At 36.4% G+C, this 15,052-nt stretch overlaps 4 protein-coding genes across 6 annotated transcripts; 2 read left to right on the top strand and 2 right to left on the bottom strand.

Moving 5' to 3' along the window:
- The first annotated feature begins 176 nt into the window (after positions 1–176).
- LOC116177313 (chitin synthase chs-2-like) lies at positions 177–5,228 on the top strand. 3 transcript variants are annotated; one of them, XM_031496254.1, is made up of 13 exons: positions 177–302; positions 363–604; positions 656–949; positions 1,000–1,400; positions 1,449–2,001; positions 2,050–2,253; positions 2,300–2,597; positions 2,644–3,253; positions 3,300–3,467; positions 3,512–3,814; positions 3,857–4,492; positions 4,539–4,944; positions 4,994–5,228. In XM_031496254.1, the coding sequence occupies exons 1-13, from the start codon at positions 247–249 to the stop codon at positions 5,128–5,130; spliced, it is 4,308 nt and encodes a 1,435-aa protein (XP_031352114.1). In that variant the 5' UTR covers positions 177–246; the 3' UTR covers positions 5,131–5,228. The 3 variants fall into 3 exon arrangements, with proteins under 3 accessions (XP_031352114.1, XP_031352112.1, XP_031352113.1); XM_031496252.1 differs by having other exon boundaries at positions 2,047–2,253; positions 2,644–3,467; positions 3,516–3,814; XM_031496253.1 differs by having other exon boundaries at positions 2,644–3,467; positions 3,516–3,814.
- A 544-nt stretch (positions 5,229–5,772) lies between these two features.
- LOC116177315 lies at positions 5,773–11,402 on the bottom strand. The gene is made up of 4 exons (XM_031496256.1): positions 11,197–11,402; positions 10,670–11,143; positions 10,322–10,620; positions 5,773–10,274 (listed from the first exon to the last, which is right to left on the bottom strand). The coding sequence occupies exons 1-4, from the start codon at positions 11,276–11,278 to the stop codon at positions 10,134–10,136; spliced, it is 996 nt and encodes a 331-aa protein (XP_031352116.1). The 5' UTR covers positions 11,279–11,402; the 3' UTR covers positions 5,773–10,133.
- Positions 11,403–12,625: 1,223 nt separating this feature from the next.
- LOC116177316 (BTB/POZ domain-containing adapter for CUL3-mediated RhoA degradation protein 3) lies at positions 12,626–14,066 on the top strand. Its single transcript, XM_031496258.1, has 2 exons — positions 12,626–12,981; positions 13,030–14,066. The coding sequence occupies exons 1-2, from the start codon at positions 12,807–12,809 to the stop codon at positions 13,740–13,742; spliced, it is 888 nt and encodes a 295-aa protein (XP_031352118.1). The 5' UTR covers positions 12,626–12,806; the 3' UTR covers positions 13,743–14,066.
- Positions 14,063–15,002, bottom strand: LOC116177318 (intraflagellar transport protein 20 homolog). Its single transcript, XM_031496260.1, has 3 exons — positions 14,830–15,002; positions 14,622–14,776; positions 14,063–14,567 (listed from the first exon to the last, which is right to left on the bottom strand). Exons 1-3 carry the CDS (start codon positions 14,948–14,950, stop codon positions 14,451–14,453), a joined length of 393 nt encoding a protein of 130 aa, XP_031352120.1. The 5' UTR covers positions 14,951–15,002; the 3' UTR covers positions 14,063–14,450.
- Between the last annotated feature and the right edge of the window lie 50 nt (positions 15,003–15,052).

Here is a 15,052-nt window from a genome sequence, read left to right on the forward strand (position 1 = left end):
TGCTGCCAGTTCTAGTACCGCTTTCTAAATCTCCCAAGGAACGTCAATTTCTGTTTAATCGGTCAAAACTTGCCCAAGGTTTCTCAGGATCAATGAATCTAAAAACTGTTTCACAATTTTCGTTGAAAAATCGATCGAAATTTTGCAATAGTAGTAAAGGCGATTAATCGTTATCGCTATCGAGCTTACCTATAAAGATACCTAGGCCATTTTGATTTATTAGTTTGTGCAATTTACCATTAAAATATGCTTGGAAATAATACGAATGAAAGCCAAAAGTACTCATATTTGCCTAATTCGCCGTAAGTAAACTATTAGTCGAGTTAGGGATTGAGTGGCCATGTTTCTTCTCTCATTTTTAGCCCAGCTGAGCCTAAGAGAAGAAGATGGGATGCTTTCAATGACCCTCCGGTTGAAGTACTGCAAGGTTCAGCGGAGGAAACTAAAATTTCAGATGGGCTTGTCAAAGTAGCTAAGATAGCTGCATATCTGGTGACCTTTATCGTGGTTTTGGGTGCGGCTACTATATCAAAAGGAACTTTATTATTTATGACATCGCAAATTGGGCAAAATACAACCAAGATGTACTGCAATGAACTAATCGGTACGCGCATACACACACTCAATGCATTTAAAAGGAGGACACTTGTTTTAGATAGGAACAGACAGTTTGTGGTCCAACTTCCCCAAATCGAACGGACGGTTTGGATGTGGATGCTAATATTTGCATACTTTGTACCCGAATTGTTGACGTTTCTGAGATCTCTACGTATGTCTATTTTTAAAAGATGGGACATGCCAACATCGGCGGAAAGTTGGTCATTAGTTGCAACAGAATCTTTACCTCCCATCGGAAGTGCCTTACTAGTATTCGTCATACTCCCTGAGCTAGACGTACTCAAAGGAGTTATGCTTACAAACGCAATCTGCTTTGTACCCGCAGTTGTTGGTAAACTTATGAACAGTTTCTAAATCGAACATTACATACGTATAATTTAGCATTTTTTTCGCGAACGCCTCATGAAAAGAGTAACGTTGTAAAGATATCTTTTGATGTTATCAGTATTATAGCACAAGGGTCTGCACTAGTCATTTGGCCTATGATCGAAAAAGAGCCCACAATGTGGATGATACCGATAACAGTGCTACTTATTTCAGCGGGTTGGTGGGAAAACTTCGTTTCAGAAGGTTCCCCCATCAAGTTCATCAAAAAACTAGGCAAATCAAAGAAAAAATTTAACAATAGCCGATACTTTCTGTACAGTTTTATTTCCATATGGAAATGTATATTATTTTTTGTCACGACCATAGCCATAATTTCAGTCCGGGAAGGATCTGTTGATTTCATGTTCGAAAATTTTGCCGATGCATTTAGCAGTCACGCAATAAACGCAACTGAGGTACTTTTACCTTCTCTTTACTTGTTGTTTGATTAAATTCCGTTTCAGATAAAACCATTAATTGGGGGTGAAGGAGGAATGTTCGAAACTGCTAACCATAGCCCAATAATGTCCAACAGCCTAACGCCAATATGGGTATTTCTAATTAACGCTACCTCCACTTACATCTGTTACATATTTGGAAAATTCGCCTGCAAAATCCTAATCCAAGGTTTCAGTTTCGCATTTCCCGTAAATTTAACCGTTCCAACAACAGTCGCGATCCTGGTAGCACTCTGCGGGGTGCACAACGGAAACCCATGCGCTTTTAGCACCGCGATTCCCCCGTACTTATTTTTTAGCAGTCCCCCATTCTACTTCTTGGAAAATTTCATTAGGAGTCAACACGTCTGGGTTTGGTTACTATGGTTACTGTCACAAATATGGATCACGATTCACATTTGGCAACCGCGATGTGAGAAATTAGCAAAAACCGAAAGACTATACGTAAGGCCGATGTTTGACGCGTTTTTGATTGATCAGTCGCTAGCTCTCAACAGAAGAAGAGATGATCTGCCGGAAAAGCTCGACGAAAATGACGGCGACGAGGGTGAAACTTTCGGTAAGTCTTTCAGCGTCCAAAGATTGCACTCCTGAAGTGTTATAGAAGTAAACACGCCGCCGATGCGAAATAATTCCTCATACGACTGTTCTGTAACCCGAATTTACGCCTGCGGTACCATGTGGCACGAAAAGTTCGAGGAAATGGTGGAATTCTTAAAATCGGTGATCAGGCTCGATGAGGACCAACGGGCGAGGCGTTTAGTAAGAGACGAGTTGGGATTTGAAATGCCGGATTACTACGAGCTGGAAAGTATGATTGCATTTAAAACGTGTACGTGCGAAAACCTCCCTTGCAGCTCATATCTACTTCGATGACGCATTTGTGAGACTGCATGAAAAGGACAACAATCCAAAACTAAACCAGTACGTCAAGAACTTAGTGTTAGCAGTCGACGAAGCTACGTCCAAAGTACATCAAATCGCTAATATGAAGCTTGGAGATCCTACAAAGTACGTTACTCCTTACGGGGGCAGATTAGTCTGGACGCTCCCTGGGAAGACTCTTCTAATTGCACATTTGAAGGATTCGAAAAAAATACGTCAGAAGAAACGTTGGTCCCAAGTTATGTACATGTACTACCTCTTGGGTCATAGGTGAGTTTTCCAATGAACGGCCCAGCTTACTAACAACTACCAATAGATTAATGCAACGAAACGACTTATCGCCCAAACAGAAGGATTTAATATCAGAAAATACGTACATTCTGGCTTTAGATGGGGACATAGACTTTCAGCCACACGCCGTGCATTTACTCGTGGATTTAATGAAAAAGGCCAAGGATTTAGGTGCGGCCTGCGGTCGAATCCATCCCTTAGGATACGGACCTCTGGTATGGTACCAGATGTTCGAGTACGCAATCGGGCATTGGCTGCAGAAGGCGGCGGAACATACGATCGGTTGCGTTTTATGTAGCCCCGGCTGTTTTTCCTTGTTCCGAGCGAAGGCCCTAATGGAAAACGGCGTGATGCGCCGATACGCGTCGCAAGCCAAACTCGCGCGCCACTTCGTGCAGTACGATTTGGGAGAAGATCGGTGGCTTTGCACTCTGCTCTTACAGAATGGGTATCGTGTGGAGTATTCGGCTGCTTCAGATTCATACACGCATTGCCCTGAAGGTTTCAAGGAGTTTTATAACCAGCGCAGGAGGTGGATGCCCTCCACTACCGCTAATGTTATCGACTTACTAATGAACTGTGAGAGAACTATAAAAATTAATGACAGCATTTCAAGACCATACATCACGTACCAAGTACGCAACCAATTACGCGTCCAGCCTTTTCATTTGATTTTTTCAGATAATACTACTTATAGGCACAGTTTTAGGCCCAGGCACTATATTTTTAATGTTAGTTGGCGCATTTGTAACAGTATTTCAAATTGGTCAATGGACCAGCTTTTTATGGAACGCAATTCCCATTTTAATCTTTGTTGCCGTTTGCATGCTCTTCAAAGCAGATGTTCAGGTGAGTGAGGCCTTTCCAACTTGAAAAAAAACCTGATGTTTTAGATAGTACTCGCGGGTATTATTAGCGCAATTTATGGTTTAGTTATGATGGCCGTATTAATTGGTGTGTTACTACAAATTAATGCCGATGGCCCTTTAGCACCTTCATCGCTATTCTTCTTCTGCGTCGCTGGAGAACTAATTCTAACTGCCTTTTTACATCCCAAGGAATGGACTTGCCTAAGATACGGTTTGGTGTACTACGTCACGGTTCCCAGTATGTACATGTTGCTGGTGATTTACTCGATCTTCAACCTAAACAACATTTCATGGGGTACCAGAGAACTTACAGTAGTGCCGGAAACGGTATTGGTCCGCATATTTACTCAATTTAACTTGTCATTGTAGGTCCCAGAGACAAAAACGGAACCAAAATCGAAAGGGAGGCGCTTCTCTTTCATTTCAGGTGAGAAGCAAGAAGACGCGGGAGCGTTCGAGCTGAGCATCGGAGGTGTATTTAGGTGTCTATTCTGCACTCACTCTAAGAAAGACGAAGATAACGCAAAGTTGACTGAGATAAGCGAAAGTTTGAAAGCATTGACAGCCAAACTGGACGCACTCGAAGTAACGCTGCAGAAGATGGATGAGGATCAGGAAATTCAGCCCTCCGTACCGGAATTAAGCTCACCATCTCCCGAAAAGGATAACACAATGGTGGCGGATTTAGATGTGGAGGAAACCGAAGACCATCAGTGGTTAGAACAAGACGGATTAGGGCATGGAGATTGTGCTCCACTGGAACCAAGGGAGAGAATGTTCTTCCAAGAGTTGATATCCAAGTATCTATATAGAATTAAAGAGAACAAAGCACAGCTCGACAAGGATTTAACAGATTTGCGTGATAAAACGGTTATGGCATTCTTTATGGTCAACGCCTTATTCGTGCTTGTTGTATTCCTGTTGACTTTAAAGAAAGACTTTTTGCATGTCAATTGGCCCTTGGGCGCAAAGTACAACTTTACTTACAATGGAGATAGAAGAGACGTAAGTGTGAAATGATACAAAATAATACGCTTATTCGTGTTTTCAGATACAATTATCCAAGACCCCGCTCCAACTCGAACCCATCGGTTTTGTGTTTCTCGCATTTTTCGCGTCACTTCTCGTTGTACAATTTATAGCAATGCTGTTCCATAGATTTTCCACGTTTGCACAGATTTTGTCCAACACACACATCAGCTGGAGAGCGTGTACAAAAATCGACACAAACAATTTGACCGCGGACGAAATTTTGGCAAGAAATCCGGTAAAGGTGGTAAAGTGGTTTATGAAGATAAACGGCGCGGACGACGATGAAGAGGATGAACGGGAAACTGAGGTTGCTGGAAGACGGAAAACCGTTCAGCAACTTGCCGAACAACCGACACAAAAGCAATTGGTCGCCGACTTTTTTGACGCATTCGAATTGCGCAAAAATAGATATTTAAAAAGCACAAGTAAGACACTACTTGCTAGGTACGCGCCTGAACTATTCAATGTTCATAGATCCCCAAGGAGCCGCTAGAAAATCGTTGGCCGATGCAATCTTGAGGCGACAAAGTAAAATGCGGGGGAGACAATCAACGATGAATGGACAAATTCAACTTGAAGGCGGTTATACTAACGAAGGGTTTCTTGCATAAGTCGCTCTAAAGTAATCTTAATAATTTGCGTGTAATCAAGATATAATAATTATAATTTACCGTATGAAGATACTGTATTGTATAGGAATAAAAGAGAAAAAGACACTTAAAGAGAATTAATCATCACAATCATCTCTTCATCAATAGGTTTACTGTTCCTTGACTACTTCAGTGTAGATTCGTGAAAGTGTAAATAAATACAGAAAAAGAGCTCCTGGGTATGGCTATATAGCATGTGCAAAACCAAATTTTAAACCTGATGTTAGTTTTGCTTTTATTTAAAGTGTATAGGTACCTTTATGTATGAAATTTTATTTAAATGCTTCCATAAATAAGAAAGTTGGCACTGCGCATGCGCAAAACCAAATTTTGAAACGCGTTAAATTTGCTTTTATTCCAAGTGGCTATGTATCAAATTTCATTTAAAAACCATCATAAATAAAAAAGTTTGCAATTCGGTTTATAAATGGTCGAGATGCGAAAAGCTATACGCATATTGAATTTCATGCAATTCGGTTCATAACTCACGGAGATGTCAAAAGGGCCTTCCTTATTTTTTGGGCTACATTGCCAATTCACGAACTCCGATCTACAAACTTGATAAAGAATCCATCTACAAAATTTTATCGTAATCGGTCCATTCGTTATCGAGATATCGTGCTAAATGACGGGCAGACGGACAGACACCGCAAAATTATAAACTCCCTAGGAGCTCGTTAATAAAGTAGAGCCGTAAAGCTTTTTACAACCCGCACGTTATGTAAGGGAGGTATTACCTATTGCATTTTGGTAAAAGATGACCCTCCACGTTTCTGACGGAAATACACATTTTAAAGCACCAGGAATCCGAATCAAACAAAATCTCGATCGATCTGTCTGTCTGCCATTTCCGGCTAAATGACTTTACTGATTGGAACCAAATTTTGTACCTTACACATAAAAGGGCACAAGGTGAACGTGCGAGTGGTATCTGAGCTAGCTACAGCAATTTTTTTTAAATCTAACTTTTCCGCTCGCATAGAACCGATAAAGAATTCGTGGAATATAGCAACTTTAAAACCATCACTAGCATTTTTTATCTTTTTAATTTTTCAATAAAACAAAATTGTAGTGGTCTTTGGCCAACTTATTTGCGAAGCTGACTGTTTTCGATAAACAGCAAAAATAACAGTTTTAGAACAAATGTGCTCAAATACAGCTGCGTTTTAGCGAAAGAAAACTAGATTCCCATCCCACCACCAAACAAACGCTTAACCAACAAAAGGCGGCGTTTAATGACCGGTTCGTTTATTTAAAACCTTTTCCCTTTCCATTTACTTCCTCTCTCCCTCCTTGACAAAATAATGTCTTCGAAAGATCAAACCGCACCTGTGTGTTTAATATGGCGATAACAAGTCCGCATCAGTTAATTAAGCATACGCAGCGATAAGAAAACTTATCTACGACCGGAGAAAACATGATATACACTTTTACAAATACTACGCAAATAATTTCCAAATGTTTAAATCCTACCTGATAACACATAACAACAAATTAACAACTAATAATTCTAATACAAAATATCGACTTCGAAATCAAATGACATGATCAAGTTCTCCTCGGTGAATGAGATCAACTTTTTCCACGATCCCCTAAATATATGTAATAATAAATCAAATTAGATTTTAAGCCCTAATGTATGTTCAGAGTGCCCTGTATTCTTTAAAACCTTATGTTAAAAAAAATTAAATTTTATTAATATAAAATATGTAAAAGGCGCCATATAAAAAAATAATGTGTAGATAAAATAGATACAAAATTATCACTACTAATACAATACTTCTCTAAAACATCAAGCAAATGTATAATAATTACAATACTGTTAGTAACACTAGAAAATCAACAAAAACTCTATACTATAATGATTAATATAAAACATAAAAAATGTACATAGCTTAACATTATCACGATATTTCATAATTAATACATTGGCGGGACTGTATTAAATATAAATAGCAATTCGAAGGTATTGGCCACAGGTTTCAACGCCAAGCAGTATAAAAACATAATTCTGTAAAATAGGAACTGGGTTATGTATACACTTTCCCAAGCAATGAATCTATTAACGGCTTTCTAGATCATCAGCTCATTTTCTACTACATTCTTAATTTGGTAGAAATTTGTGGCATGGTTTTTGGTCAGCGTATTATTATTAGCTGCCCAAACGCTCGCCAAGATAAGAACACATGAAGTGTTTGGCTAATGGCATTGTTTGAATATTAAAAGTAGACAAACTGTAGTTTACTCCTGGATCAAATCTAAAATGCAAATAATGCATATAAGTTTTATCCAACTATATTTTTAACAAAAGACCAGTGAATACTAACACTTGCAGAATTTAGGCAAAAAGCAAGAAGAAAGGGAGGGTTTTAAAAATGTTAGTATTTTTAAATTTTGATTGTTGAATCATTGAATTTGTAATTATACAATTGGGAATTTCAATAACAATTTGTGAAATGAGACTCTAATCATAGTTATGAGTTATTAATTAAGATATTAAAATTTTCGTGATTTTATAATGTGTCAAATCCTGAAACTCCAAAATATGTGAATAAAATTATAAAAAAAAGGATTATCCTTAGAATCCAAAATTTTCAAAATGTTTATTGCAGTTAATTTAATAATAATAATACTAATAATAATAATTATTATTATGACAAAGTTGAAAATAAAATTTTTCGACTCGATAAATTCTAAGAGTATTAGATAAATTTGGTGCAATAAGGTGAAATGAAAAATTTGAGGAAAATGCTAGAAAAATTAATAGAAACTGAGAGAAAATGTTAAGGAAAAATCTTAGTTAATTTTGGGATGGTAAGGGGAACAGTAGCAGTTTTTACGCAAGGAAATATTTTTCACCTAACAAATAATGCATTCTAAATTCGGCAATTCCATAATAACAATATTGAATTGAGTAATTTTCTTATGTACCCCCTTCCCCCTCCTGTATTATTTTAAGCAAACTAAAGGAAATGCTATAAAAATTATATTTTAAAGTTTTCATTAAAAATACTTTCTTGAATATCAGTATTTCAATGTTTAAAGAGTGGACATATTCAAACAATGATTTTATCTAAGGTGCACGGGCAAGTGTATTATCAATTTTCAATGTGAAACTCAAAGGGTTCAATTTGGAGGTTAAAAATTTCCGTCTAAATTAGAAAATAAAAAAGGCAAACATCATGGCAGCCATTTTAAAAAAGGTTGAACATATACTTACATTCTTCAATTCACGAAATTCTAAAATAGTTTTTAAAAAATCTGGTGCAAATAAGGTGAAAATTGGAAAAATTTGAGGAAAGTGCTGAAAAAATTAATAGAAACTGGGAGAAAATTTTAAGGAAAAATCTTAGTAAATTTTGGGATGGTAAGGGGAACAGTAGCAGTTTTTACTCAAGGAAATATTTTTCACATAACAAATAATGCATTCTAAATTCTGCAATTCCATAATAACAATATTGAATTAAGTAATTTTCTTATGTACCCCCTTCCCCCTCCCGTATTATTTTAAACAAACTAAGGGAAATGCTATAAAAATTATATTTTAAAGTCGTCATTAAAAATACTTTCTTGAATATCAGTATTTCAATGTTTAAAGAGTGGACATATTCAAACAATGATTTTATCTAAAGTGCACGGGCAAGTGTATTATCAATTTTCAATGTGAAACTCAAAGGGTTCAATTTGGAGGTTAAAAATTTCCGTCTAAATTAGAAAATAAAAAAAGGCAGGCATCATGGCAGCCATTTTAAAAAAGGTTGAACATATACTAACATTTTTCAATTCGCGAAATTCTAAGAGTATTAAAAAAATTTGGTGCAATAAGGTGAAAATTGGAAAAATTTATGTAAAATGCTGGAAAAATTAATAGGAACTGGGAGAAAATTTTAAAGAAAAATCTTAGTTAATTTTCGGATGGTAAGGGGAACAGTAGCAGTTTTTACGCAAGGAAATATTTTTCACCTAACAAATAATGCATTCTAAATTCGGCAATTCCATAATAACAATATTGAATTGAGTAATTTTCTTATGTACCCCCTTCCCCCTCCCGTATTACTTTAAACAAACTAAGGGAAATGCTATAAAAATTATATTTTAAAGTTGTCATTCAAAATACTTTCTTGAATATCAGTATTTCAATGTTTAAAGAGTGGAAATATTCAAAAAATGATTTTATCTAAAATGCACGGGCAAGCGTATTATCAAATTTCAATGTGAAACTCAAAGGTTTCAATTTGGAGGTTGAAGGGCGCGAAAAGATATTTCAAATTTGAAACCAAAAGTTAAAATTTGTTCATGAAGACTATACAGGCACCCAATGATTTCAAGCTAAATCCTTTTTATTTTGACATCTTTTTCCCATTTGAGCACTGAGTACATAGGGGGCATCCATAATATAAAGTAGAGAGTGTTGAGAATTTCAAAAAATAAAGTTCAGTAGACATTCACGGGTATTATTTTTGAACTTAAAAACTTCCACCCCTTATTTTAACAATTCGTAGCATCAAGACTGATCAAGCAGGTATCCTAAAACAGAGAAAGCATAACATTCAGAAAAGATGTCTTGATATAATTAAAGCCGGACCACAATTTATGCTTCCTCTTCCGAGTGTCTGCAAAAAAGGGAAATATCTAAATAAATGCAACTTTAACTCACGATACAATGTTCAAAGTCGAATGTGAGGGAACACAACATAAAAATGTAAATACCAACTTACAATCCCCGCCCCCCCCCACCCCTAAAAGTGCCAAATTAGAATGGTATAAAAATGGAAGATTTGATTTTTCTAAAAACAAATGTGACATTTGAAGCATACATTCCGTTTGATCTTCGAGGTGATAGGTAAATGACTAGTGTTATTCAATGAAGCTTCAAAAGTATGAAGTTTTTGTTTAAACGGATGAAATTTCAGAAACGTTGCTACCAAAAGTCTCAATTATAACTGCGAGCCAATTATCTAAAGTTATCTGTTGGGAAATAAAGTATCATAGGCCGGAGGTAAATCCTTATCCTCATCCGCATTTATATTATGCAACGTTGTGTCTCTGGTGGTACTGGGCAGGGAAATGTTATTAGAGGTTTCTTCATTTTCCTCAGTCTCCACCTAAAGTTTATAAACTTGAAGTACAATGCGATAATGCGGCTACTCACCGTGCGATTTGTATTGCTGGAATTTGCAAAATTTTCATCCCAACAGAATTTTTTGTACTTGCGACACAACCACAAGCTACAGATAAAAAACAGAAACACTACAAAGAGACTCGTTACCGATCCGATCACAACATTATTGGCCATCGAATTAGGAGGTGTAGTAATCTGTCGGTCACAGCCCCCTTCATCTGTACAATCAGGAAACGGGCAATTTACATAGACATCATTGAAAAAGTCCTTGTAAATACAATAATTTTTATACTGCTTACCACAATCACGATAATCTCTCATGTTACAAGCTGTAAAAATCCCATCTATCATACGCTGTAATGACACTCGCTTACTTACAAGAAAATTGTGTAAAAACCACCTCCAAATTCATTTCTTGGTGAGCTTTCAAAGGCTCCTTCGATATGTGAATTGTAACTTCAACCTTACCAAAGTGACTGATAAACGAGTTTACAGTCGGCGCTACCTCGCTAACATACACATCAGGTGCGAAAATGCGATCCATTCCCAAAGACGCAGTTAAACTGCCGCAATACTGTCTACTCGTAGACCCGTCGCCCCTTCTATACTGAATATAGTCGATACATCCTCCCGTGGAATTCTTGCGAAACACAATACTTTGTATTACAATAAACATACCCATGCTGGGATTAAAAGGTTTCACGTCAAATTTGCACACGAAATTGTCATCCCTATGCCAGGCGCTATCTTTTAGCGTGCCTAATGTAAGTACTAAACCCGAGAACGAATCGGTTTCTAATTCAACGTTACGTTCACCTAAACGAGGACATTGCTTATAATCGACTATATTAACTGAAATGGGAAAATAAATCAATTTTGGCGCAATAATTTAGGATACAACTTACTCATTTTGTATGATACAGTTAGGTGAATTAAGACAACGAAAAATATACACAATGTGCAACATTCACCATTTATTGAACTCATTTTTCACATTATTTAAATTGTTTATTACAAATATAAACCATTTTTTTCCTATTTTTAATTCAGCCTTAGATTCATTGGGAATAATTAATTACTGTTAATTAAAATAATTTTTTTTATTATTTTATTTATGTGTTAAATGAATCGTCAGAATCCTCCACGAAGTTAGGCATAGTACATAAATGTAGGAAAGTGACAGGGTGACACAACTTATTGTGATTGAATTTCACAATATCCAGAGACTTTCTATAACTAGACTGCGTATCTATATCATCGAATTTCATTAACTATAATGGCTCGAATTGGAATTTTGCGTGCAATAAACTTAAACAGGACTATAAATTTTTAAATAATATGCTGATTTTCAACGGATAAAAGTTTAAAGGGCCAATGATCAGAGCCATTCGAAGAGAAAAATTTAGGCCCATTCATATAGTGCACTTGCGGGGAATGAAGCCGATTTTAGAAAGGTACCTACGAAGGTGTTAAACAAATAATGCAATTACAACGATGTGCGTTTTCACATTATTTAAATTGACTTTCCCATTCACTTAAAATAATTTAGAACTATTATTTTATTTATGATTTTTGTTAGGTTATGTAATAAGTACTTACTGGTACTATGTAGAATTCAGGTTTCATTGCATGTATCTATTCGAGAGATTTCACAATATCACATAAAATAAAATAAAAAAATAAATTCCCAAAAATTAATTACATTGTAATATGACGAAATTTAGTAACAAAAATTGCTCTTCGGGTAATTTTAAAACTGTGTGCTTAAATGCTTGTACATCCAAGCTCGTTAACATGAACAGAGTAAAACCAGAGATGTTCAACCTCTACTGCGTATGTTCAAACTAACTGGGGTTTTAAGTTGGATGAATAAACTGCGCTAACCACGGACCTCTTTTTTTTTTAAGAGGTCCGTGGCTACTACCCACGTAAGTGGAGCAAGGTGATCCATCCCTTCCCATGTAACTTCAAAGAGAAGATTGATAATTATAGTATAATCAATAGTTACTCTTTGGTATAATGTTTTGAAGTTGGATGTCAATTCGCATTTAAAGATATTGAGGGGTTGCAAGCTATTTTAAATAAAATTTTGTATAAAAAAATTCATTGGTGCAATAAAAACCTTTTGTTAAAAGCAAGAAAATTGCATGGCCTTGGAAGGCAAATTCAACGTTTAAACTACGGTAAATTATCTCGATTTCGCGTTTTTTAGAACACAATTTTTTTCCTGGCGTACAAACTATCCGGGGAGATACTGTATGTATTGTGTAGAGCTGGCTTTACCTAGCAAACTATTGTCACGATCGTCGTTAGGCGTGTTATGAGCCACAGCAATCGATATTAAGTGACATTTGACACCGCCCTATCAATTTACTTTCAAATACAATCAATTTCTTGTGATAAGATAACATTATCAATGAATCATCAATGAACAATACAACATTTTACTGTTGTTGTGAAATTTAAACTATCAGAACCTTCGTAACCTCTTCCTTATCCTCGGAAAGTGCAACTTATGGCAGATCCGAAAATGTCTGGAAAAACAGTTATCAAAGGAAACCCCTCGCAGTATGTGAAACTAAATGTAGGCGGTTGCCTACATTACACCACCATTGGTACGTTAACGAAACACGACACTATGCTCAGAGCCATGTTTAGCGGTCGTATGGAGGTTCTATCAGATTCCGATGGTAAACAGTCGGTCTACTAAACCAGCTTTGCTATACTTAACTTTGTAGGGTGGATCTTAATAGATAGGTGTGGCAAGCATTTCGGTAATGTTTTAAATTTTCTACGTGACGGCAGTGTGTTTTTACCCGAGAGTAGTAGAGAAATCGCAGAGTTATTAGCGGAGGCAAAATATTACTGCATAGCCGAACTTGCAGATGCTTGCAACCAAGCACTTTTAAAAAAGGAGCGTGAAGCGGAACCCATTTGTAAAGTACCATTAATTACATCCCAAAAGGAGGAAGAACTGCTAATTAGTTCAACCACAAAACCTGTGATTAAATTGTTGATAAATCGACACAACAATAAATATTCTTACACCAGCACTTCTGATGATAATTTGCTCAAAAACATAGAATTATTCGATAAGCTTTCGTTATGGTATAACAACCGGGTGCTGTTTATAAAGGACGTTATAAGTACCAGTGAGATTTGCTGTTGGATTTTTTACGGGCACGGTAAAAAGGTTTCCGAGGTGTGTTGCACCTCTATAGTTTACGCGACCGATAAAAAGCACACCAAAGTGGAATGTCCCGAGGCACGCATCTACGAGGAGACTTTAAACATACTACTGTACGAAAGTCGACAAGCCCCAGATCAAGAGTTGATGCAAGCGACGTCGCGCGGACCCGTATCTGGCATGTCCTCGTACACTAGCGACGAAGAGGAGGAGAGAACCGGACTGGAAAGACTGAGATCGAATAAGTCGAGCAACCAAGGATAGCTGTTGGCCCTGTTCGAAGAACGTATGGCGGATCCTAATTTGGTCGGGGTGCATTCTTGCTACTACAAATGGAATGACGATGTATGAGGTCTATGTAAATATTTCGGTCGTATGTGCGCAAAATGAGGTGTGGTCTACTTCTCTATTAATTGTTAAATTATTATATGCCAGTATTTTACCCTCTATATCTATATGTATTTAAATTCCTTATAGGATTACTATTCGTATTGATACATTTATCAATTTTTATTAATGAATTCGGCTGTCAGAGCTCTAGGAATAATTGTAATTCCCAATTTTCATAATAAACTTTTAATATTTAAATAATAGTTTCTATTTTACTGCTAAGTGGTATTGGTATTCAAACTCTTTTGATGTACTTGATGGCCAAAGGCTAGAAACTAATTACTAACAATTACATAAATATTAGAGGTAGGATTGGGTGAGATGAAATGCAGACTGGACTGTGATCGTGATTGTTCTAGAACTCTATAAAAACATCAATTTTAAAAATTGCTTGAGATCCTGTGAAACAAACTGTAGAATTTCCTATCACACCAACTTTACCCACCTCCCTTACAATGGCATATAGGAAGGTGTAGGTGATGAGACAATATTTATTCCACACCATTTGGGCTATAATAACCTTTGGTATTATTTACATCCCTACACAAACAGTAACAATAAAGATATTTACATAAGTAGTGTCTATTGAGAATGTGTGAGCCTGTTAATAATCTCGTTCTGCTCCATTTCGATTTTTTGAAGGGAAGTAAGTTGAACCTTTAACCTTTCCAGCTCCATCGATTTTTCCGATATTAAAGCCTAAAATCGCAATGTACACAAAACCCTATAAGCCCAAATGTTCAAAAACCCAACTTGAAGTTGCTGACACTGCGCTTCCTTCTCCTTCGTCATGCTTTGCAATAAATTTCGCGCGCCGATCGCTTTCATTTTTTGCTTTTCGACTTCGTTGGCCAAATTTGTTGTTATCGATAAGAACCCGTCACTTATCTTTTGAAATTCACTGATTTCTGAAATAAGCTGAGTTTTAATATGGCTTGTAAAGTGTCGTAGTTAAACTCGCTTTCAACGTATATTTTGCATTCCTCTTTTAAATCGTTGGTTTGGTTTGATACTTCCGGTTCTAATATTCTCACTTTATCTATTTCGTCAAAGTAAATGCCCAATTTTGATAGATTATCCATTTGTACACTTTTGGTGCAATGTTTGTATTGTTATTTACAATGGTTACCATGGTAACAAGTTGGGTGTTAAAAAATCGAAGATGTCTCTGAATTCTTCATCAG

The sequence above is a fragment of the Photinus pyralis genome, unplaced genomic scaffold (assembly GCF_008802855.1).
Source record: "Photinus pyralis isolate 1611_PpyrPB1 unplaced genomic scaffold, Ppyr1.3 Ppyr1.4_LG7, whole genome shotgun sequence".
Lineage (NCBI taxonomy): Eukaryota > Metazoa > Arthropoda > Insecta > Coleoptera > Lampyridae > Photinus > Photinus pyralis.